We start from the raw sequence: 22043 nt of genomic DNA, 5'->3' as shown, positions 1-22043 counted from the left end.
CTCACACACACACACACACACACACACACACACACACACACACACACACAATCAGATAAGCTGAGTCAGTGCCCGAGAGGGAATGGAGACAAGGGTGAGAAAGAAATTGGTGGCTGAGATCTGGACACTTGAGGAATTTTCCAGGGCTTCTCAGCCGACGTCTGAGTCCCTGCATGGGAGCTGTCACCCCCAGCCCCCCAGTCAGGCCTTTTCACTCTCCCATCAGGTCTCGGCAAGAAGCCTGCCAGGGGCAGTGTCTTCACCCATTTTACAGAGGAGACCAAGGTTTAGGGAACTGAAGTCTCTTGCCCGTGGCCATAAAGCTAGACGGAATGGACCTCAGGCTTCAAATGCTGCAAGAGCCCACATCTCAGAGACGTGAGACCGGGCACAGATAACCACTGAAATGCATGCAGCCTTGCACTCAGAATGATCTCAGGCACAGACCTGGTGTTGCCTCATTAAAAAAGGCTTATTTCAGATGTCCCCACGAGGGGCCCAGGGCCCGGGAGGAAATGCAGAGCTCAGCAGATCTCCCAGGATCATGGAGCAAAAGTGAAAAGAAAAAAAAACAGAAAAGAAAATCACGGAAATTCAGACGTGGTAAAGCCCTGGAACCTAGCTGGGGACACTGAGGCTCCAGGGAAGGGGGCTCCCCTGGGGTCCTGCCGCCTCATCTACCTACTTGCTTCCACAAGTGAGGAAACAGGCTGAGAGGGAGGAAGTGCTGGCTGAGGAGACAGAGCTCAGTGACAGCCAAAAGGACACTCGAAAACAAGAATAATAACAACAATGATAATAATAATGGTAACGTAACACTTATTAAAGTGTTTACCGTGTACCTGGGACCAAGCTAAACACTTCTCGAATTATCTTATCTGAACCCCACATCAGCCCTGTGAAGTAGATGCTATTACTATCCCCACTGTACAGATGAGAAAACTGAGGCCAGGCGCCCATCACAGCTAGGATGTGAACCCAGGCGATCCGGCTCCAGAAGCAGCTTAACCCCACCTTCCTCCTGTCGTCACCACACTATCGATCACTGTCTGAATAGGAATCACAGCCCCGTTCTCTTGGTGAACAAACTGAGGTGCATAGAAATTCATAAAAATTGCTCAAAGAGTCTGAGAGGAGGAGACAGTGCTGGGATTCGAAGCCAGGGCGCTCAGACCCCAGCACGTGTTCTCCTCACCGCTCCACGCCAAGCAGCAGGGGCTACCCCTCCACAAGGGGCCAAAAACCCACGAGGGGAGAAGGCTTCCCCAGCAGAGCCACCAAACACTCTCCACGTCATGAACCATGGCACAGCCAGACAACACCAGGCTCCCGGACAGTCACCTGCCTGTCCCCGTCCCCCGCAGGCCCTGGGGCCAGCCTGGGACATTCCCAACCGCGTCCACTCTGGCCACGCCAGCACCACTCACCACGAAGGGCCCGCTCCTCTTGTCCTTGCAGAAGCTGTGGCTTCTCCGGGGGCCCGCGACCACAGGGATCACCTGCCAGAGCAGTGGCTCATTGTCCTGGAGGGCAAACTCCCTCCCCGGCGGCACCTGAGGCACAGGACACAAGAAGAGGACTTTACTGGGGCTTCCTATTTGCAGGAAGAATATGTTACACCGAGAGAGTCCATTCTGACCTAAAAGGGCAAAGAAGAAAATTAAAGCACCAGATGCTCCATCCCCCCACCCCGCACCATCCCATGGCAGGGATGAGCCTCAATGAACGGGGGTAATATGTAGGATCAGCAGGTCTGGGTTCGGCCCAGCCTCAGCCACTTAGTAACTGTGTGACCTCAGCTGTGTGCCTTAACCTCTCTGAGCCTTGACCATGTGGGTAAAGACCCCCTAATAATCGTCCTCAGTTCAGGGATGGACCAGCCATGGAAAGCGTGTGACTCAGCGCTGCCACCAGGGGGCAGACGTGCGTGAGAGCTGGGTGCCTGGTTGGCTTCACCTTAGTCTCCCCCATGCCTGGCATGTGGGGAGCCCTCCGTAAATGTTAGCCTGCCTCATCACTGCCACTGGCAACTTTGGCGACCTCATTTTAGACATCTTTCCATGCATCCAAACACATGTGCACATATACAGAGAAATGGTACATGAATACAACAGAGTAGGTGTGCTGGTATGAATCCTGTTAATTTTTATATATAAGGGGATACAGTCACAAGCCAGTAAACACAGGACTCTAGAATGTGGATTTTACATACCTCACACTGTCCCTGCCCAGAGAGGGAAGGCATCTGCTTAAGAACACATAGCATGAGTGAAGAGCAGAGCTGGATTCCTGATCCCTTGCCTCACAGCCTCTTTTTTGATGCCTTATGAGGCTCTCTGGTTCTCCTCTGACCTCCCTGACTCTTCCTTCTGAGGCTCCCTGCATCTCAGAGGGACATGTGAAAGTGTGGCCCAGGCCAGCCACGCAGCCTCCTCTTCCACATCACTCCCTTGGGGTTTCTTATCACACCCCATGGCTTAAATAAATCTCGTGTACACACGGACGAGTCCAGATTCTGTCTCTCTGTGTTGGGACTCCAGACTTGCAGATCCCACGGCCCACTTACCATCTATAGTCACTGCTCACACTGGTCTGAGACCTCATGTGCCCAAAACAGGCCTCTCCATTCCTCCCCTCCAATCTTGTCCCCGTCACCAGCTGGGTAGGCCAAGACCCTTGGGTCACCCTCTGTCTCCTCTTTCTCTCCGTCCCATCAACAAAGTTGACACTGCCTTCAAAACATGCTGCAAACCTCACATCATATACCAACATCGACTCAAAATAGATCAAAGACCTAAATGTCAGAGCCAAAAGGAGAAAACTCTTAGAAGAAAATATAGGCTTATATCTTCATGACCTTCATGGATTAGGCAAGGGTTTCTTAGATAGGACACCAGAAGCTCAAGCAACAAAAGACAAGTAAACTAGACTACATCAAAATGAAAGACTTTGATGCTTCAAAGGGCACCATTAAGAAAGTGAAAAGGGGGACTTCCCTGGTGGCGCAGTGGTTGGGAATCCACCTGCCAATGCAGGGGACACAGGTTCGATCCCTGGTCCAGGAAGATCCCACATGCCACGGAGCAACTAAGCCCATGCACCACAACTACTGAGCCCGCGTGCCACAACTACTGAAGCCTGCACGCCAAGAGCCTGTGCTCCACAGCAAGAGAAGCCATCGCAATGAGAAGACCGCACATCGCGAAGAAGCGTAGCCCCTGCTCGCCGCAACTAGAGAAAGCCCGTGCGCAGCAACAAGACCCAACGCAGCCAGAAGTTAATTAATTAATTGATTGATTAATTTTAAAAAAGTGAAAAGACAACCCACAGAACGGGAGAACATTCCTGCAGATCATTATGTCTCATAAGGCACTTGTATCCAGAATGTACAAAGAATAATTACAGCTCAATAATAAAATAACAAACGAATCTAAAAATGGACAAAGGATCTGAATAGACATTACTCCAAAAAGGTATACAAATGGCCAAGAAAAAATGCTCAACAGGAAATGCAAATCAAAACCACAACGATCATTTTGCAAAATATACAAATACTGAATCATCATGTTGCACATCAGAAACTGATATAACATTACATGTCAATTATATCTCAATTAAAAAAAAAACCACCATGAGATAGTACTTCGCACTCACTAGGATGGCTAGAATCAGAAAGACAGATGATAGCAAATGTTGGCTAGGATGCAGAAAAATTAGAACCCTCATACACTGCTGGTGGGAATGCAAAATGGTGCAGCTGCTTTGGAAAACAGTCTGACAGTCCCACGAAGGTGAAACCTGGAGTTATTACCATGTGACCCAGCAATGCCACTCCCAGGTATATAGCCAAAGAAATGAAAGCATACAAAAACTTGTGCAGGAATGTTCATACCACCTTCCTCCATAATAGCTAAAGAGTGGAAACAACCCAAATGCCCATCACCGATGAATGGATAAATAAAATGGGGTGCATCTATACTGCAGAATATTATTCGGCCATAAAAAGGAATGAGCTACTAATATATGCTACAATACGGATGGACCTTGAAAACATTATCCTAAGTGAAAGAGGTCAGTCACAAAGGACCACTTCGTGTGATTTCATTTATATGAAATGTCCAGAATAGGCAAATCTATAGAGACAGAAAGTAGATGAATGGTTGCCTGGGCCTGGAGGGTATTAGGAGAACAGGAAGTGACTGGTCAGTGGGTACAGGGCTTTCTGGGGGATCAAGAAGATATTTTAAAATTGAATGCAATTATGGTTGCAGAACTCTGTGAATATACTAAAAGCCACTGAATTAACTGTACACTTTAAATGGGTGAATTGCATGGGCCATGAATTTATATCTCAGTAAAGCTGTTACCACCTCCTCAAAAAATGCTGCTAACCCCTCCACAGCCACCACCCTGGTGCAAGCCCTATCACCTGTCTGGGGACCATGGCAGCCTCCTCACGGGCCTCCCTGCTTCCACCCTCACCAAGAGGGCAGCCAGGGGTCTCTCTGAGACACAGATGGTGGCAGCAGCTCAGAACCCTTTGCTAGCCCCCTTATGCTCTGGCCCCTCCTCCCCTCCCCAGCTCAGTTCTGGCCAGCATCCCAGGGCCCACTGGGGTCCCTCCAGCATCCCCAGGACCAGCTCACCTCCATGCTGGGGCATCTTCACTCACTGCTTCTGCCTCTTCCCCGCAGATCCTGGCCTGTCTGGGGTGCTCCCATCATTCACATGGCATCTGTCAAGTCCCTTCCCATGAGACCACCCCTTAGAGAAAGGGGGTGACAGGGAGGTTACTCTATCTCCCCAGGACTTAAACCACGCTCTGAATGATCCCACTCACTCACTCGCTTGCCCATCTGGACCAGCCCTGTCTGCTAGAACACTCTGTGATTATGGCGAGGTTCTCCATCTGGGCTGAGCAATACCATGGCCATGGGCCACTTGTGGCTTTTTTTTTTTTGCGGTACGCGGGCCTCTCACTGCTGTGGCCTCTCCCGTTGCGGAGCACAGGCTCCGGACGCGCAGGCTCAGCGGCCATGGCCCACGGGCCCAGCCGCTCCGCGGCACGTGGGATCTTCCCGGACCGGGGCACGAACCCGTGTCCCCTGCATCGGCAGGCGGACTCTCAACCACTGCGCCACCAGGGAAGCCCCACCTGTGGCTTTTGAGCACTTGGATGTGTCCAGTGTGACGAAGAAACTGAATTTTGCATCTTACTTAATTTAAACTAATTTAAATGGAAAGACCCACACGTAGCTAGTGGCTGCTGTACTGGACAGCACAACCTGATACAGTGGACTGAGCCCTCCCAGCAGCCCTGGTGCCCAGAACAGGGCCTGACACCAGACTCGTACACTTATTCGACGTGTGAAGAGATGAAGGTTGACCCTAAGTGCATCCCTCTGACTTCCACATATCTTCTCCACATCAGGCCCTGGGCAAGGCACTTGACTATATGTTACTTTGTGATAAATCTCCAGCAAGTCCATGAGGCAAGCAGGATTACCATTCTACAGGTGAGGAAACTGAGGCTCAGAGAGGTCTGCCAAGGTGCCCAGAGCCACACAGCTGGTAAGTCACAAAGCTAGGTCTGCCCAATGCCAGGTCTGCCCCATTTGCAGTCCAGGGCTGTTTCCAGGAAGAAATCAAATCATGAAAGTACAAAGTGTTCATCTTCCTAATGAAGAATTCTTTCTCCAAAAGAAAAGTGGCAGAACTTAAGCCAGCAGGTTATAGGAAGGAAATACAGATGGCCTCACACACAAGTGACAAGATGGAGGGCACTCACTGGGAGCATGAGCTCCAAAAGTTTGATAACCCAGCCGGCTGGCAAGGCTGAGGGAAGACGGGGCCCTCTCATCACTAGGGAGGATGTGAACTGGTACAGCTCCACTGCATGGCACCCTGGCAGTCCTGCAAAATCACAGCCCCTTTCCCCCGTGGAAGGGCAATCACCATTCTGAACCCACAGATACACCTGCACATACATGGTTTGTAAATAGTAAAAGGTGGGAAATATCATCCACCTCTACTACGCAGCAGTTAAAAACAATGAGGACGCTCGCCGTCTGCGGGCTGAATGCAAAAGTTCTCGAAGAGGCTTTATACAAAAAAAAAAAAGGCAGGTAGCAGATCTGTGGGTTCAGCATTGACCCTCCACCCAAGAATCCCCAGGGGAGCTTCTAAAAGTGACAAAGGCAGGCCCCACCCCAGAGACTTCAGCCAAATTGGTCTGGGGGGAAGCCCCTGCACTGCTGTCTTTTAGGACTTACCCATGGGCAATCAAAGTTTCAACCACTCTTAGAGAACGCTCTCTTTTATGGGAAAGGGAAGGAAAAACAAGACTTACGTATTCACATTTGCTTGTATTTTCGGAAAGAAACTCTAAAAGAATTTGGGCAGAAAAGAATATGATTACGGGATGAGGAGGAAACGGGAGGGATGGAGAATGAGAGGTCTGGGGGAATTTTTACTTTATAAGTATTTTTGGAGCCATGTGAAAATATTCTCTCTTGAAACGAAAATAAATCATTTGATGAAATGAAATACTATAATTGGGCCTGGGACAAAGTTCTGATAAATGTTAAGTGAAAAAGAAAGAAAGAGTGAGAACGAAGGGAAGAGAGGAGGGGGGAGGGAGGAACAACTTTAATCGCAATCACACCCCATATGGGGCACATGAGCAGAATTGGCTGTCGATCAAGAAATCCTCACCCAAGGAAGCAGAGATGCACCTCAAGATGCTCAATGAAGCCCTAGAACTCAAATCAACCCAAATGTCCATCCACAAAAGTCTGGATAAAAAAAGCTTGGGCTCAGTCACATAACGAAATACTTTGCAACCATTAAAAATAATAAGGTGATTATATATGCACTTTTTTTTTCTGTTAAAGTTTTAAAGCAAGTTATCTGGGTGTATATCCGAAAAAAAAAAAATTAACTCAAAAAGATCCATGCATCCCAATGATCACAGCAGCATTATTTATAATTGCCAAGGTATGGAATGTAAATGTCCATCAACAGATGAATGGGTAAAGAAGATGTGGTGTGCGTGTGTGTGTGTGTGTGTGTGTGTGTGTGGGTGTGTGTACCACACACACACTGGAATATTACTCGGCCATTAAAAAGAATGAAATTTTGCCATTTGCAGTGGCATGGATGGATTTGGAGGGCATTATGCTAAGTGAAATAAGTCAGAGAGAGAAAGACACATACTGTATGGTATCACTTATATGTGGAACCTTAAAAATACAACAAACTAGTGAATACAATAAAAAAGAAGGAGGCTCACAGATACAGAGAACAAACTAATGGTTACCAGTGGGGCATGGCGGGAAGGGGCAATGTAAGCGTGAGGCGGAGGGGAGGTACAACTATTGGGTGTAAATAGGCTCAAGGATGTATTGTATAGCACGGGGAATATAGCCAATATTTTGTAATAACTGTAAATGGAAAGTAATCTTTAAAAATTTTACAAAATATTTTTAAAGAATTTTAAATACACGACAGAAAAAACAAAGCAAGTTGTGAGACTTTCTGAAGAATGCTGCCATGTTTCCACAGAACAGTATGCATTTACCTATCTGTGTCTGGGCCAGGGTGCCCCAGCCTCAGATCTACATACATTTGGGGCTCCATGATTCTCTGTGTTGGGGGCTGTGCTGTAGGATGCTGTGGAGTACCCCTGGTCTCCACCCAGTAGATGCCAGGAGCAAACTCTTCCCTGGTTACGACAACAAAAAACATCTCAAACTTTGCCAAATGTGCCCTGGGAGCAAAGCTGCCCATGGCCGAGAACCACCAACAGGTCTGGAGGGGAGGGTCCCAGTGCACCAGAGGGTCCTCATTTGGAGGAGCTTTCCATCCTAAACCATATGTTTCAATAATATTTTAAATTGTGCCCAAGCATTCACTACTTTTGCAATAAGAAAAATACAACAATTATAAATCAATACATATGCGATGGGTAAGCCACTCTGGAGTGTAGGCAAGTCTCCAAGAAGATCAAAAACTGTAACAGTGGCTGCATCTGGGGGATGGGAAAGGAAAGGGGCCCGGGGGGACATTTTTCTATACATGTTATACACTCTTGTAAGGTTTGAATTTTCAACAACCAACATTTTTTACTTCTGTTTTGCTCTTATTTATTTTTTAAAGGTCCAGAACCAAAGATCTTTGGGCAGGAGAGAAGAGAAACGGGGAGCTGTTCCAAAGCTTCCCAGTCCCCTCTGTGAGAAAACAGATCCCCTGACAATGAGCGCTCCTGGGGCCTCGGCACCCCGGGCGGGCATCCAAGGCCGGGCTGGGGTGGCCCCTCCACGAGGCCCCGAGTCTCCTGCTGCCGGCCGGCGGGCCCCTCAGCCAGGTGCTGGCACACAGATGCAGTGTCACATTTCCATGGCCTCCTCCCTCTCTCGCTTCCCCATAACAACAGCCTGGAGCTGGGGGGTGGGGGATGGGGGGTGTTCTGGCTCACAGAGCCCTGAGCCCATGGATCTCCAATCCTAGGCTAGTGGTTCTCAAAGTGTGGTCCTTAGACCTGCAGTGTCAGCACCACCAAATTCCTGCCCACCCCTCCCCCTCAAGAGCTACTGAATCAAAATCAGAAGCTTGGGGGGGGGGGGGGGGTGGTGGTGGTGGTAGGCGAAACCCTTCCTGGAGGCGCATCTGCGGAGCCCGCTGCCTGCCTGACCCATGCTGGGGACTTCACCTCCTCTCCGCCTGGTAGCAGCGCCTCAAGGAAGGAATCCCCGTTAACTCCTAACTCCAGAGAGGGGGAAACTGAGGCTCGGGGAGGCCAAGTGCCTGCGCTGCACACAGCTGAGCCGGTGAGCGGCAGAGCAGAGATTCCAACGCAAGCCTGAATATGGTCATCGGAAGACAAGTGGGTTCAAAGTCTGCTTCCACCATTTACATGCCCTGAACCTTAGGTGAATTCTCCTATCGCTTAATTTCCACAACATCCCTTTCTAGGTTGGCTGGAGGGTGACAGGAAGGGCCCCGTAGTCAGTTACCACACTGGCCCCAGGGCATGCCATTTTTTTTCCCACCTCTGAACCTTTGCCCATGCTGTGCTCCTACCAAGAATGCCCTCACCTCCTCTAATCAGCCCATCCGAATTCATATCCATCCCTCAAGGGTGGGCTCAGGCCAGGGGCTCCTCCGGGATGTCTCCCTGGGCCTCTTCTCCAGCGCCTCACTCTGCACCACATCCTTTTCTGGCCGTCCATCACCGTGTCCCACCTCCACACAAGAGATCAAAAGCTTCCTGAGGGCTGACTCCATGCCTCAGATTTCTTCCCCACCTTCGTGATCTCTCATCCCACTGAAAGCTCGGGTATCGGGCCAGACCTAGGTGCAAACACTGGCTATGCCACTTGGTGCTTTGTGACTTGGGCTAAGTTACTGAACCTCTCTGAGCCTCAGTTTTTTCCATCTGAACAAGGTGATCATACCTGCAGCAGACGTTGTGGGTGCCCTGCCCACCACTCAAGTACACGCCAATGCTGCGTGAGGATTTTCCTCTCCACCACTGGGCATGGCCCCAGCCAGGTCAGAGGAGTCTGAATGGTAAAAGCCCCAGACACAGCCTCAGGCAAGGACAGAGGGGAACTAGGAAACAAATACTCCGGGTCCCCTGCCCCTTGGACAGGACCACCCAGAGGTGACCTGTGCTGCTCCCCAGGGGTCTCCAGTGAGAACGCGCCTCAGGTGCCCACACCTTCATCACCTGCTTCCCTTCCCTGACTCACTTCTGCTCCCCACACCAGCTCCTCAGGCGGTCACCTCCTAAAACAACTTGCAGGGGGCTGCTTCTATAGGAACACAAACCACGACAATCCCTCTCGTGTGGATTGTCCTGAGGCTCATTTGAGCTCGCTCATTCAACAAACACTTCTTGAATGCTCACGAAACATCAAGCAGGATGCTGGATTCTGGGGATACAATGATGAACGTGATGCAGCATACTGGAATACAGCAGGTGCTCAATAAATGATACCTATTGTGATCATTCTAGCCCAGAGGTTTAAAACTGGTAGCCCACAGGCTGTACAGTGCCAGCAGACAAGTTTTGTTTGGACTAAGCAGCATTTTTTTAGTACTCTGTCTTCATTTCATAATGGGGGGAGGGGATTATGGACAAAATAAGAGAACTGGATCTTTCCGGTTCTCTTGATAAATCAGATCTGCCATCTCAACACCACCTTCCTCACTTGTCAAGAACCAGCTGGGGCTGCGCAGCGGTTGCCCCCTTCCGATAAGGCATGGGCTCTCCATTTGCCACAAGCCCCACCACTCCCTAGCGTCTCACACCCAGCCTGACTCCACTCATTTCCATACTCACCTGGCCTACCCACGTGGGTTCTGAGTTTGAGACCCCTGGCCTGCATGTTTAACAACGTTTGACAAAACTGCAACGTGGTTTGTACTCACCTTTTGACTGTCTCGATTCCCCGACTCCTGCTGACAGAGCCCCGTCTTGATGTCTTTGGCCTCTGAACTCTCCCTGGGGAGGCTGGGCCTCCCTTTGGGCTGCTCTTGCCTCCTCTCTCTGGCTTCCTGCATGATGGACAGGCCCTCTCGGATTTTAAGAGGGGGGCCTTTCTCCGAGTGGGCCCTCTTGACATCCATCAGTGACCTTCCACAGTCCCATGGGTGGTTGCCCCATTGGGTCACACTGCCCTCCTCTCCCCTTCCGAGGGATTTCCTTGGGAGCCCTTTCTTCTGGTCAGTGGGGGAGGACCTGGGTGGCATGGTGGCCCCGCTGCCCAGATCCTCCCAGGAGGTGGTGGGCTTTGACTCAGCCAGGGAATGCTGGCACTTTGCACTGTGATGTTTACTGATAAGGGCCTTTTTCTCATCCTCGGTGACCCCCGGGCCTTTTTTCCTGGGACCTGCAGGGCCAGAAGAGGCCCCTGGATATTTCTCAGGAGGAGCTGAGTGCGGCAGAGCCCACAGAGGAGGGCTGACCTTGGTGTTCGTGGCTGCCTCCGGGGTCTCTGCCAGTTGCTTGCCCGAGCCGGGGATAGGACTGGGGTTTGTTTCGGCAAAACTGGCTTGTTTCCGGGGGCCCTCAATTTCAGGGCCCTCCTTCAGGCTCCTCCGTCTCCGATCCACCTCGTCTTGCTGGCCAGGCCTCTCAGGATTCGAGCCTCTGGGCTCTGTGGGCAGCCCCCCCATCAGCTCCTGAGCCTCCCTGGGGCCTGCGGCCGGCTGTCTCTGATACTCAGCCATCAGGGCATCAATGTCGAGGACACTGGACCTGTAACCGTCCTTGATTTTACCTGGGAACGTCTCGCTGACCACCTCCGTCTTCCTTCTGACCAGGAGATGGGTGGCTTTCGGGTGACTTTTGAGAGCCGGAGGTGTTTTGGGAGCACCACGGGGGGACGTCTTGTTCCCACAGTCCTTCCAGTCGCTGTGAAAACCAATGCTGTCTTCCCGTCCCCGACGAACCCATAAAGCATCGCCATCGGAGATTCTCTCGCTGGGAGGACCCAGAATCCTGTCCCCAAGAGATGCTGGCTTTGGAGTCTTTGGAAAGCTTGCGCGGTCATGCTCTCTGCCTGGAGCCTGGTTTTTACTGCCCATGGTCTCCAGCAGCTCATCATGGTTCAGAGAAACCAAGGTAGATGTTAAAAGATGAGGCGATGGAGGTGGGGCTATTTTTCTAGAATGTTCCATCAAGTTTTCGGACCCAGGCTTAACAATGCTCTTTGCTTTTTGAGTGTCGGGAATCTGATACGTCACTGCAAAAAAGGTCGCCTTGGGTTCCACAGATGACCCTTGCTTTGCTGCTGAAAGAACCTGTGACACGCCCGGGTTCCCCTGCTGGGGCTCCTCCCAACCGTGGGCTAGTTGGAGTTTTCCTAAGGCACCTGTGGTGCGGGTCAAATAACCTGTCCGTCTCTGCTCTGCCTTGGAAGAGTGCTCTGGGGCCAGTAAGCTGAATTCATCGAACTTCGCATCGTGGGGTAACGTCCGCCGCCTCCACCTCTCCATCCTCTGGTCGCTGGGGCTCACCTTCCGCATCCTGGCTTCGGGCTCCGGCACCCGGGCCGGCCTCGCTCCACCCTGGCCGCCAGCCACGGCGAGGGGCCCCTTCTGCAGCAGCATGTCTGCCTGTGGCCGGGCTCGGAAGTCAGAGGCCTCGTCCTTAGCCCTGGAAGGAGGCTCCAGAGGGCCCCCCTGGGGGGTACCCCTTTCCCCTGGCTTTATTCCGGCCCCTTCGATCCCCTGGTGCTGGGCCTCCTGGATGGCAGCCTGGATGGTCCTCGCAGAGGTGGCCTCGGGGCTTGGTTCCGAGCCTCTCTCTTCACTGACCCCCAGGGCGGCTTTCTGCCAGCTGATGGCCACCCCACCTGTCCATCTGGGTGACAGACAATTGCCTCCAGACGCGTCCTTTAGCTCTCGGTGGAACTCAGGCTTTGGCCCACTGACCTCACGCGTCCCTCGAGCTTCCCAGATCAAACTAGCCCTTTGGACGGACCCCACCTGGCCTTCCAGCCTGCGCTCGGGGTCAGCAGGGGTCATGGCAGGGGTGACCTCCTGGGACAGTGAGAGCCGAGACTGGCTGCTCCGGAGCGTCACAGCCTTCTCGGGCGCCGTGGGGATGGCCTCGCTGTGCGCCCGCTCCCCGACCGCATGCATGATGTCATACCTGGGCTCAACCCTCTCGGATGCGGGAGGGCTTTCCAAGAGCTTGAGGCAGGGGTTATTACTGCACTTGTCGCCCACAGGGTATCTTCCCAGGAGGGAAGACGTATGATGCTGTTTGGGCTCACCGTTGGAGAAGGCGGTCCGCCCAGATTTCTTTGGGTCGGGATTTTCCAACCACTCTTTCTTCAGGTATGTGGTTTGCGGGAAAGAGCTTCTCGACCCAAGGAACCTGGATCTGAGCTCCAAGACATCGGCCGTGTCCCTGGGGGTCATGGCTGCGGGACAGTGTCCTGACAGGTCAGCCACGGTGTGCTTCTCCACATGATGTTCGAACACTGTGGCCCACACGGTCTGGAAGCTTCTGTCATCATCCGGGGTGCTGGCGGAAGGGCTCAGAGGCCCCACCACACTTTCGCTCCAACTGCTGCCAGGGACTTGGTCAGAACTGTCTTTCCACTCTGTCTGCCTGGATTTCTCCCGGGGCGTCGCAGGCTTCCAGGGGCTTCTTGGGACAGATGCTCCGTCCACACCATGGCCTTCCTTTTGCTGTGGGAAAAAAAAAAAAATCCAATTTAAGTTAAAGGGTTTGAAATGGAGGGAATTCCCTGGTGGTTCAGTGGTTAGGACTCCGGCCTTCCATTGCCAGGGTCCGGGGTTCGATCCCTCGTCAGAGAACTAAGATCCCACAAGCCGCACAGTGCAGCCAAAAAAAAACCTCGGGGGGCAGTTTGAAATGGAAAGAAAGAGATGAGGTGATTGAAATAGCTGCTTTTATTTATTTATTTGTTTGTTTGTTTGTTTGTTTGTTTGTTTGTTTGTTTGTTGTTGCCTGCCTTGGGTCTTTGCCGCTGCGTGCAGACTTTCTCTAGTTGTGGCGAGCGGGGGCTACTCTTTGTTGCGGTGCACGGGCTTCTCATTTTGGTGGCTTCTCTTGTTGCGGAGCACGGGCTCTAGGCGCGTGGGCTTCAGCAGTTGTGGCACATGGGCTCAGTAGTTGTGACTCGTGGGCTCTAGAGCGCAGGCTCAGTGGTTGTGGCGCACGGGCTTAGTTGCTCCGCGGCATGTAGGATCTTCCCTGACCAGGGCTCGAACCCATGTCCCCTGCATTGTCAGGCGGATTCTTAACCACTGCGCCACCAGGGAAGCCCTGAAATAGCTGCTTTTAAAATCACAGCAGTGAGACACCATGAAATATTACAGACTGAACACAGCCAGTGTGGGTGAGGATGTGGTGAAACGGCCACTCTCAGACACGGCCACTCTCAGACACTGTTGGTGAGAAGATAAATGGGCGTGATTCTTGGGCAACTCAGTATATCTCTCATGATTTTAGGACACTCATTTCATCTTATCTGGCCGATTTCCTCCCAGGATTCTTGCTTTGCTCACGTGCACTCGTCTATGTGAACAAGAAAGTTCATACAGCACTGTTTGTGAAACAAAAGAACACAGAAACAACCTAAATGCCCATCTGAAGGGTACTGGCTAAATAAATTCTGAAATATTCCAACAATTGAATACCACACAGGCACTTGGATCCACAGAAGTGGGGGCAGGTCCCAATGTCCTAACGTCTAAGAACACACAAAATGTCGTGCTGGTGGAAGAAAAGCAGGATGAGGAACTATATATTTATAATAAAATACCATTTTAAAAAACTACGTGTGTATATGTGTATAAACATGTACATGTGTACATAAACAGTGGAGAAAAGATAACAATCAAACTGGGAGTGAAGGGCTTCCCCGGTCATGCAGTGGTGAAGAATCCACCTACCAATGCAGGGGACACGGGTGCAAGCCCTGGTCAGGGAAGATCCCACATGCCGTGGAGCAACTAAGCCCGTGCGCCACAACTACTGAGCCTGTGCTCTAGAGCCCATGAGCCACAACTACTGAGCCCACGAGCCACAACTACTGAGCCCACGAGCCACAACTACTGAGCCCACGAGCCACAACTACTGAGCCCACGAGCCACAACTACTGAGCCCACGAGCCACAACTACTGAGCCCACGAGCCACAACTACTGAGCCCACGAGCCACAACTACTGAGCCCACGAGCCACAACTACTGAGCCCACGAGCCACAACTACTGAGCCCACGAGCCACAACTACTGAGCCTGTGCTCTAGAGCCCATGAGCCACAACTACTGAGCCCACGAGCCACAACTACTGAACCCACATGCCACAACTACTGACACCCGCACGCCTGGAGCCCGTGCTCTGCAACAAGAGAAGCCACCACAATGAGAGGCCTGTGCACCGCAACGAAGAGTAGCCCCCACTCGCCACAACAAGAGAAAGCCTGTGTGCAGCAACAAATAGCCAATGCAGCCAAAAATGAATAAATAAAATAAATAAATTAAAAAAAAAAAAACTGTGGGTGAAGGTAGGAAGAAGAAATAAGGAAGAGAACGTCATCTTTTAATCCTACACATTTTAGTTCTGTTGGGTTTTTATAATATTCATGTATTATTGCTTAGTCATATTTAAAATTTTTCTTTTCTCTTAGAAAAAAGTCTACTTCAAGAAGTTACACAAAGATTTAACCATACGACCCACCAATTCCATTCCTGAGATTATACCCAAAAGAACTGAAAACAGGTGTCCAGACAAAAACTTGTACACCAATGTCCGCAGCAGCATTATTCACAGTCGCCAAAAGCTGGAAACTCAAATGCCTGTCAATGGATGAATGGATAAACAGAAAGCAGTATATCCATGCAATGGAATATTATTCATCCATAAAAAAGAATGCAGTACTGATACATGCTATAACATGGATGAACCTTGAAAACATAATGCAAAGTGAAAGAAGTCAGACACAAAAGGCCACATACATGATTCCACTTATATGGAATATCTAGAATAAGCAAGTATATAGAGACAGAAAGTAGATTCATGGTTGCCAGGGGCTGGAGGTGGGGGATGAGGAGTGACTGGGTAAAGGGTTTCCATTTTGGGAAAACTAAGGGATCTTAGTTCCCTGACCAGGGATGGAACCCGCGTCCCCCTCAATGGAAGTGCGGAGTCTCAACCGCTGGACTGCCAGGGAAGTCCCTCTCTACCATTTTTAAAGAAATGACTCAGAAGATCCAAGGATAAAAACAGGGCAAACCACCAACCCCAGGAGTGGTGGGCACTGTCATTCAGAGCCAGCTCACCTTTGTTAGGGGTTTATGATGGGAGGGGTTCAAATGGGCTTGGAACCAAGCTCTGGTGTTTAAAAGTCTGTATAATTTTCTTAAAAAGTAAAACTATGTGATCCAGCCATTCCACGCCTAGGTATTTATCCAAGAGAAAACAAAATAGATGTCCCTACAGAGCCATGCCCACAGATGTTCACAGAAGCTTTATTTGCAATGGCCCCAAACTGGAAACAACCCAAATGCCCATCAAGGGGTGAATGGATAAGCCAACTGTGGGCTACCCATACAACGGAGTACTACTCAGCAATAAGAAAGGATGGGCTATTGATACACACGACGACATGATGAAGCTCAAAATAATGATTCTGAGTGGAAGAAGCCAGACCAAAAAAAGAGCACTGGTTCCATTTACATAAAAATCTAGAAGATGCAAATGAATCTATAGTAACTGAAAGCAGATCAGTGGTTGCTCTGGGGGATTACAAAGAAGAAATCTGCATGTGCTGGAAATGTCCATTGTCTTTATTGTGATGAAAGTTTCAACAGGTGTACAAAGACGTCAAAGCTCACCTGCTTATATGCTTTCAACATGCCCAGTTGACTGTATGTCAATTATACCTCAGTGAAGCTGTTTAAGAAAAACTGAAACTGCAGAAAGCAACAACCACAAACCCGTTATACCTAGCAGTTATTTTATGAGCTTTTTAAAATTAAACAGACTAAATGGGGCCTTCCCTGGTGGTCCACTGGGTAAGACTCCACGCTCCCAATGCAGGGGACCCAGGCTCGATCCCTGGTCGGGGAACTAGATCCCGCACGCATGCGGCAACTAACGAAGACGCCGTGTGCCACACCTCAGATCCAGCACAGGCAAAATAAATACATATTTAAGAAAAGAGACTAAATGAAAATATGTTTCCAGCGATTTGATTGATGGCAACCCTCCTCCTCCTTCTCCCAGGTGACGCATCAGGGTGGGGAGAGCAGCAGGGACCGTAATGGGGGAAACTGAGGGCGGCCTCTATGAACATTTTTACATCTTCATTAATTTCTTAGCAAAGCAGACATTCTTACACAGGAAAGCCATGTCCCTCCTCCCATTTGCAAAGACAAAAAGAAATGCCTGACGATTATATTTGCAACGGGGAATCACACAGCCCATCGTACCGGAAGGGACTTTCAAAGTCCCAACATTAAAGGAAAAAAAATGTCTTAACAGTTCATGAGAGGTTTCTGATTCTTTCCTGGGTCCTGGGGATCATAAAAGCCCTTTTTCCAATAAGTATAACTACCTGCTGGGAACAAAGGACGCGCCAAGCGGCTCCTTACCTTTTCTCTTGGTTCTTTAGGAGGCTCACTGCTCAGCTCAGAACACTTCTCACATGCGACTTCGTTGCTTGAAGCTGCACTTGAAAACCTGGCACAGAGATCCAAGTTACTTGTACAGGGACCGGCAGCTGTGGCTCCCTCCAGCCCGCACCCCGTAACTAGCTCAGGAACCCAGGGGTGAAATCAGCACTGAGATCATCAAAGCAACACTGCCCAGTTTCCTCGGGGATAAGAGGCTACCCAAGAAGGGTGAAGATGCCCCAGGAAGGATAATTAATGGTTGTAACCCCACAATAGCAGCCCCACCGCAGACCGACCACGGGGGCAGTGGGCAGTCAGGGAATGTGTCGGGGCACGGGCCTGCCTCTGCCTCTCCGGGTGACCTGGGCCCAGTCATTATCCCTCTCTGGGCCTGTTTCCCCACTGTAAGGGGAAGAGGGAGAAAGGGGAGCTCTGGAGCTACACTTTTTCCATCTCTGAAGAGTTCTCTGGAGCGGACGCTGAAAGATTAGCTCAGGGCTGGGGGCTGCAGAGAAGAGGGAGGTGAAAGAAATCAAACTGCTTAAACTTGACCCACACGCATCAGTCCAAGGTCTGCCTCCTGGGAGGCGTGAGGCTGTGCATGAGTTGTTTCTAAGCCCAGAGCCCTGGTTTCCCCTCCTGTCAGATGGGAATAACCTGAGACACTGTGGGGGACGCAGAGAGGGAAGGTGTGTGAGGTCCCCGACATGGGTGCCCCTTTCTCTGTTTTCTGGGTTTTTAAAATTTTTTTTTATTATTATTATTTTGCCACGCTGTGCAGCTTGAGGGATCTCAGTTCCCAGACCGGGAATTGAACCCATGGCAGTGAAAGCGCCAAGTCCTAACCACTGGACAGCCAGGGAATTCCCCCCTTTCTCTGTTTTTCTGAATTCAGCGGTTCACAAGCCTGGCTGCACATGAAAATCACTTGGGAAACTTTTAAACACCACGACACAGACCGGGAATTGAACCCATGGCAGTGAAAGCGCCAAGTCCTAACCACTGGACAGCCAGGGAATTCCCCCCTTTCTCTGTTTTTCTGAATTCAGCGGTTCACAAGCCTGGCTGCACATGAAAATCACTTGGGAAACTTTTAAAAACCACCACGACATGGGCCCCTCGGCAGACCAGCTGAATCAGATTCTCTAGGGGGGGGGGGGGCCAGGCATCTGTATTTTTTTTTCCAGGTCATCCGAAATGCTGAGAGCCACTGGTCTAACTCTGGCCAAGCTGGCTGCCCGGGTTCTCAGGGCCTGAAGGGCAGTCTGCCCAGAGCTCCCCCTGGAAGCTCCATCCCTGACAAAGTATGTCAGCGGCATGCATGTCATTAACAAGCTGGCAGAAACACCGGGCGGCATCTCTCTGTCCTAGCCGAGAAGCCACTTGTGGAAAAACGAAGGAGCAAGAGATGTCAGAGGCCAGGCCAAGCTTAGAAAATCATCAATAACCATTAGGATTAATCGTATCATTTGGAGCTACAGCGTGTTGAGGGCTCCCTTGGGTTGAGTGACTCTCAGCATTCTCTCTCTGAGTCTTTGCCTTAATCCTTAAAGGCAGGTCTTAGCATCATTTCCGTTTTGGAGATGAAGAGACCGAGGCTCAAGGGGTGAAGCTACCCACCCAAGTTATCATGACCCGTCTGATTTTGTTTTTTGGGCCATCCACAGAGGTTTAGGTCATATATTAGGTGTCCTCGGACTTCAGGAAAGGAAAGCTTAGCTATGGAGACAGGCTGAGCTGGAATTGCACCGGGCTCATGGTATTTCACCTTTCCTGTCCATATCTGTGAAATGGGCCCAATATTTCCCCCTGAAAAGTGCACAGAGGGGAACACGAGGAAATGTGCGTGGAAACGTACGAGGGCAGCCCCCCTGTCTCTCCACACCTCAGCTTCCTCATCTGAGAAATGGGAGCTAACGCCACTTCCTCTGCGGGCTGTGGGTAAACTGAGAGGGGGCGTAAGGCGCGCAGCACGGAGCCGGGCGCCCCGCTGTTTCCTTTCCCGAGGGGTCTCTGGTGAGGGGCTGAGGGCCTTGGAGGCTGGGGGAAGCCAGTGGGATACCCCCACTTACAGTTTGGTCAAATCCGCCGACAGCGGCCGTGCCTGGATCATCTTCTTTCTGACCTCTGGCTTTGCTTCCGAGCTCTCGGTGGCCCAGCCTTTGATCCGCTCCTGGACGCTCACACCGGCTTTCCCCAGCTCCGGTGCAGCCGGTGGGGACTCGGCGGGGGCTGATGGGGCCGAAGACGCCAGTGACAGGGCTGAGGCGCTCTCCTCGCCAAAGGGGCTGACATGCTTCTTCGCGCTGCCCCTCGGGGCCCGCTCTCCCCCTGCCTGGGTTTCCCCATCAGCCGCTCTGCTCTTGACCTCAGCGATCTCCTGGCCTTTTCCAGGCCTGGGCGAAGGGGACTGGGGGGCCCTGGGTGCCTTCTCCGGCTCGCCATCCAGCTTGGCTTTCTCTTCCCCGAGATCCTGGTCCCGGATGGGGGTGACCCTGGCCGAGCCCCCCATGGCTCTGAGGTTGCCCACCTCTGCCTGCCTGCAGAGCAGCTTCTCCTTCCGCTCCTGGATCTTCCTGGCCACCTGCAGGAAGTCGGAATCTGGGTCGTGAAGGGGAGCCTCTGCTTTGACCAGATGCTCCCCATCCACTTTGGGGTCCAGGTCAGGCCCCTCCGGACCCCGCCACTGGGCCGTGGATCCTGCTATGGCCTCCACCTTCCTCGCCAAGGCCTCTCTATTCTCGAACCTGGCCGTGAGGTCCACGGACAGAGGCCTAGGCCTCCTCACCCACGTCTTCTCAGGAGGGGTGGGGGGTGCCTTCCCCACCGTGGCTGCCCCGCCAGGGCCTGCTGGCTTCTGAGGCTGAATGGACTCGAAGAAAATGGCCGACACGGGCCTTCTCTTCAGGCGAGGCCTGGGCTCCAGAGCGGGGCCACCCGCGTCCTCCACGCTGCTGGCCTTTGACAGAGGCTCCTTTAGGCCTGTCTCCTCTTGGGTGGCCGCCGGCCTGGTGACCTGAGACAGGGAGGCCGGTCGGGGAAGAGTCCCCGCAGGCTTTCGGGCCGGCAAGGCGGGCTTGGTGGCCACCTCAGGCCGGGAGGCAGAAGGGGGCCCCTGAGACACGACTGCGTCGGCCTCCGGAGTCCCCCGGCCGACCCCCTTCCCCAGGGTAGGCCCGGCTTTGGTGGTTTCAAAGAGGATCATGGTGCCGGGGCTAGGCCGCAGCACCGCGGCCTTGGAGAACAGAGACGAGCTGCTCGGGCCGTCCCCGCTCCCAGCCTCCTGCCCCACCAAGCCAGGCATCTTCTCGTCCAGCCCCTCTGCCGCCACGCCCCGGGGGAGCCCCCCGGTAGGAGACGGCCTGCTCAGGCTGGGCCACGAGGAGATCACGTCCCCCGCCTTCTCCTTGGAGAAGGGCTTGGGGGCGAGTCTCGGCAGAGGGAGCAAGCGGACTGGGCTCCTGAGGGGGCTTTTCCCTTCCAAGAGCAGCGCTGAGGGGGCCCTGGAGGCACTGCCAGCCTGGCGGAAGTAGGTCCGAGTCAGAGCTTCCTCCTTGGAGAGCTCGCCCAGGCCTGGCACTCCTGTCAGAGAACTTATGGAGCCGACCTCCACCCGCGTCACCATGGTTACGGCTGTGGATCCATAGGGAAGACGAACATCAGAAACAGAGAGGCAACCACTAAAAAAAATAGTAAATTTAAGATTCAGTCAGTGTCTGGGTTGAAGCAGAGGGATTTGGGGGATGGGGGTCAAGAGACCAGAGTCCCGGGTCTGGACGACAGCTCTCCATTGACCACCGGGCCAGCCTGGGCCAGTGCCTTCACCTCTCAGCTGTGGGCAAAGGGCAGTGGACTAAATGGCCCGACTCTGAAGTTCATTCCGGCTCAAAGGATACAGAAAAGGCGCCAACACTCTCTTGGACTTTCCTGACTCAGCTAATCTCAAGGCCAGCTTTCAGGGTGAAGTGATGATCTCTGCTGTACAGGTATGGAAACCAGCTCAGAGAGGCCAAGTAACCGACCTGAGGTCACTCAGAGAGTAAAGAGGCAAAGCTGGGATTCGAACCCAGGTCAGACTCCAAATTCACACCACACGCTCCCAGCACAAACCCTGATGAGAGTCCTGTCACCCCGCAGTACTTTCCCGTTTCAGAGCCCGCCCACATCAGGCTGGTCCTGACCCTCGTCACAGCCAAGCACAGAGAGGGTAGGTGACAAGCCCCACCTCACACAACAAGCCAACGGTCACAAAGTTGGTCACTGGCCCTGGAACTCTAACCGTCCAGACAGTCCCTTATCTCTCCCCTCCCGAGTCCTTCCAGAAGCTTAAAAAAAAGCCATCCTCATTTCCCACTCCACCTGCTGTTGTGATTTGTTTGCCTTTGAGTTCTTTTCGGTTGAACGCCTATTTTACGCTGGCTGCCTTCACAGTCTCAGTAAGAAGAGTATCAGCTAACGATGAGAGTTTACCACGAGTGAGGCCTCAGGTAAGCCAAGTGCTTCCTCTGTTTTACAAATCACATCCTCTTTAGAACCCTAAGAGGCGGGTATGTGATCTCCAGCCCCAGTTTTGCAGCAGCTCAGGCACAAACCCCTTGTTCATCCAGTCATGAGCTCTGCTCTCTCAAGGCAGCAGCCCTCCTCTCTCATCCATCCTCCAATGACTCCGAGAAGCAGGGATTATCCTTATCTCCCTTATAAAGATGAAGGGCAAGGGCTCAGAGAGGTGGCCCGACTTGCCAACCATCACACAGCTGAAACGTGATCTCAAGTCCTGGACCCATTCAACTCTGCCTTTTTAACAATTATGTCCTCTTCCTTTCTGGTCTTAAAAAGTGCCAGACAAGCTGCTGTTCTTGATTCGTCCCCCACCCAACCCCACCT

The 22043-nt window shown here is 52.0% G+C and overlaps 1 protein-coding gene across 1 annotated transcript in view; it reads right to left on the bottom strand.

Moving 5' to 3' along the window:
- Positions 1–20784, bottom strand: part of KIAA1671 (KIAA1671 ortholog) — a 129262-nt gene extending 108478 nt beyond the window's left edge. Inside the window, exons 1-4 of the mRNA XM_007461209.1 lie at positions 19232–20784; positions 17139–17226; positions 10435–13206; positions 1428–1553 (exon numbers count right to left, since the gene is read on the bottom strand). Of these exons, the coding sequence (XP_007461271.1) occupies positions 1428–1553; positions 10435–13206; positions 17139–17226; positions 19232–20784 (4539 nt within the window). The remainder of the gene's footprint in view (positions 1–1427; positions 1554–10434; positions 13207–17138; positions 17227–19231) is intronic.
- Between the last annotated feature and the right edge of the window lie 1259 nt (positions 20785–22043).

Source organism: Lipotes vexillifer, unplaced genomic scaffold, assembly GCF_000442215.2.
Source record: "Lipotes vexillifer unplaced genomic scaffold, Lipotes_vexillifer_v1.1 scaffold691, whole genome shotgun sequence".
Classification (NCBI taxonomy): Eukaryota; Metazoa; Chordata; class Mammalia; order Artiodactyla; family Lipotidae; genus Lipotes; species Lipotes vexillifer.
The sequence above is the reverse complement of the archived record's forward strand: the minus strand, read 5'-3'. Positions and strand labels throughout refer to the sequence as shown.